Source organism: Babylonia areolata, chromosome 32 (assembly GCF_041734735.1).
Source record: "Babylonia areolata isolate BAREFJ2019XMU chromosome 32, ASM4173473v1, whole genome shotgun sequence".
NCBI lineage: Eukaryota > Metazoa > Mollusca > Gastropoda > Neogastropoda > Buccinidae > Babylonia > Babylonia areolata.
In genome coordinates this window covers 1024163-1026662 of record NC_134907.1, presented here as the reverse complement: position 1 = coordinate 1026662, position 2500 = coordinate 1024163, and the positions used below count along the sequence as shown (strand labels likewise).

Here is a 2500-nt window from a genome sequence, read left to right as displayed (position 1 = left end):
AAAGAAAGAAAGAAGAAAGAAGGAAAGAAAGAAAGAAGGAAGGAAGGAAAGAAAGAAAGAAGGAAGAAAAGAAAGAAGGAAAGAAAGAAAGAAAGAAGGAAAGAAAGAAAGAAGGAAGGAAGGAAAGAAAGAAGGAAAGAAAGAAAGAAGGAAGGAAAGAAAGAAAGAAAAGAAAGAAGGAAGGAAAGAAAGAAGGAAGGAAAGAAAGAAGGAAAGAAAGAAAGAAGGAAAGAAAGAAAGAAAGAAGGAAAGAAGGAAAGAAAGAAAGAAGGAAGGAAAGAAAGAAAGAAAAGAAAGAAGGAAAGAAGGAAAGAAAGAAAGAAAGAAGGAAGGAAGGAAAGAAAGAAGGACAAAAAGAAAGAAGGAAGGAAAGAGAGAGAACAGAACAGAAAGGAAAGAAAGAAAGAAGGAAGGAAAGAAATGAAACAGAGGTGGATCAAATAACAAAATGGGACAGAAATGAAGGCAATTTATGTCTGTCTGTCTGTCTGTCTGTCTGTTTCTCTCCATCTGTTCCTGTATCTGTCTCTCTCTGTTCCTGTATCTGTCTCTCTCTGTTCCTGTCTGTTCCTGTATCTGTCTCTCTCTGTTCCTGTATCTGTCTCTCTGTTCCTGTATCTGTCTCTCTCTGTTCCTGTCTGTTCCTGTATCTGTCTCTCTCTCTGTTCCTGTATCTGTCTCTCTCTGTCCCTGTATCTGTCTCTCTGTCCCTGTCTGTCCCTGTATCTGTCTCTCTGTTCCTGTATCTGTCTCTCTCTGTTCCTGTCTGTTCCTGTATCTGTCTCTCTGTTCCTGTCTGTTCCTGTATCTGTCTCTCTCTGTTCCTGTATCTGTCTCTCTGTTCCTGTACCTGTCCCTCTCTCTGTTCCCCACTCACCATTCCTCCCTCTCCGACCTTGTTTCAAAGCTTTCACAAAGGCCATGTCGCCTTGGGATCTCAACGCTTCACCGTCCAACGGAACCTTTATTCCCAGACGTTCACAGTTCACTGGCCCACAGTGTGAGAGATGTGTGTCATGTGTGCTGCCTGCAGCCTGTGTCACATTGACGGGGTTGAAACAAGTGACGATCTGACTAACTGGCTTCCACACACAGCACAACGTAACACGTTGCACTTTCCTGCCAGTGACAACCACAGGCACGTGAAGAACAACACTTTCTTTTTTTTTTTTTTTTCACTTTTTCATTGCAGCATTATGGATTTTATCGCCTTTTTTTTTTCTTTCTTTTCTTTCATTTCTCTCTCTCTTCCTTCTTCCTTCCTTCCTTCCTTTCTTTCTCCCTCCCTTCCTTCCTTCCTTCCTTTCTTTCTTTCTTTCTCCCTTTCTTCCTTTCTTTATCCCTTCCTTTCTTCCTTCCTTCCTTTCTTTCTCCCTCCCTTCCTTCCTTTCTTTCTTCCTTTCTTTATCCCTTCCTTTCTTCCTTCCTTCCTTTCTTTCTCCCTCCCTTCCTTCCTTACTTCCTTCCTTTCTTTCTCCCTCCCTTCCTTCCTTCCTTCCTTTCTTTATCCCTTCCTTTCTTCCTTCCTTTCTTTCTTTCTCCCTCCCTTCCTTCCTTCCTTCCTTCCTTTCTTTCTCCCTCCCTTCCTTCCTTCCTTCCTTTCTTTCTCCCTCCCTTCCTTCCTTCCTTCCTTTCTTTCTCCCTCCCTTCCTTCCTTCCTTCCTTTCTTTCTTTCTCCCTTCCTTTCTTGTGTCTTTTCTTCTTCTTTTTACTCAGTTCTATCTTTTCTTCCTTTATTTTCTCTTTCTTTGTTTCTTCAGTTTTCCTGCTTTCTTCTGTTTTTTTCCTGCCTGTCTTTGTTTTCTTTTGCCTCTGTTGTTCCTGTCTCTGTTGTTCCTGTCTCTGTTGTTCCCAAGACTGTCGCTGTTTTGTGTGTGTGTGTCTTGTTGTTCTAAAGACTGTCGCTGTTTTGTGTGTGTGTCTTGTTGTTCTAAAGACTGTCGCTGTTTTGTGTGTGTGTGTGTTGTTGTTCTAAAGACTGTCGCTGTTTTGTGTGTGTGTTGTTGTTCTAAAGACTGTCGCTGTTTTGTGTGTGTGTCTTGTTGTTCTAAAGACTGTCGCTGTTTTGTGTGTGTGTCTTGTTGTTCTAAAGACTGTCGCTGTTTTGTGTGTGTGTCTTGTTGTTCTAAAGACTGTCGCTGTTTTGTGTGTGTGTTGTTGTTCTAAAGACTGTCGCTGTTTTGTGTGTGTGTGTTGTTGTTCTAAAGACTGTCGCTGTTTTGTGTGTGTGTTGTTGTTCTAAAGACTGTCGCTGTTTTGTGTGTGTGTTGTTGTTCTAAAGACTGTCGCTGTTTTGTGTGTGTGTCTTGTTGTTCTAAAGACTGTCGCTGTTTTGTGTGTGTGTGTTGTTGTTCTAAAGACTGTCGCTGTTTTGTGTGTGTGTGTCTTGTTGTTCTAAAGACTGTCGCTGTTTTGTGTGTGTGTTGTTGTTCTAAAGACTGTCGCTGTTTTGTGTGTGTCTTGTTGTTCTAAAGACTGTCGCTGTTTAGTGTGTGTGTGT

At 41.8% G+C, this 2500-nt stretch overlaps 1 protein-coding gene across 3 annotated transcripts in view; it reads right to left on the bottom strand.

Annotated features, from left to right (window-relative positions):
• Positions 1-2500, bottom strand: part of LOC143276609 (uncharacterized) — a 56076-nt gene that overhangs the window by 39769 nt on the left and 13807 nt on the right. For 2 of the 3 annotated variants that reach the window (XM_076581217.1, XM_076581219.1), the window contains exon 2: positions 878-1119. The exons of the other annotated variant lie outside the window; for it this stretch is intronic. In XM_076581217.1, coding sequence (XP_076437332.1) covers positions 878-923 — 46 coding nt within the window. In that variant the 5' untranslated portion in view covers positions 924-1119. The remainder of the gene's footprint in view (positions 1-877; positions 1120-2500) is intronic. 3 annotated transcript variants of the gene reach the window in all.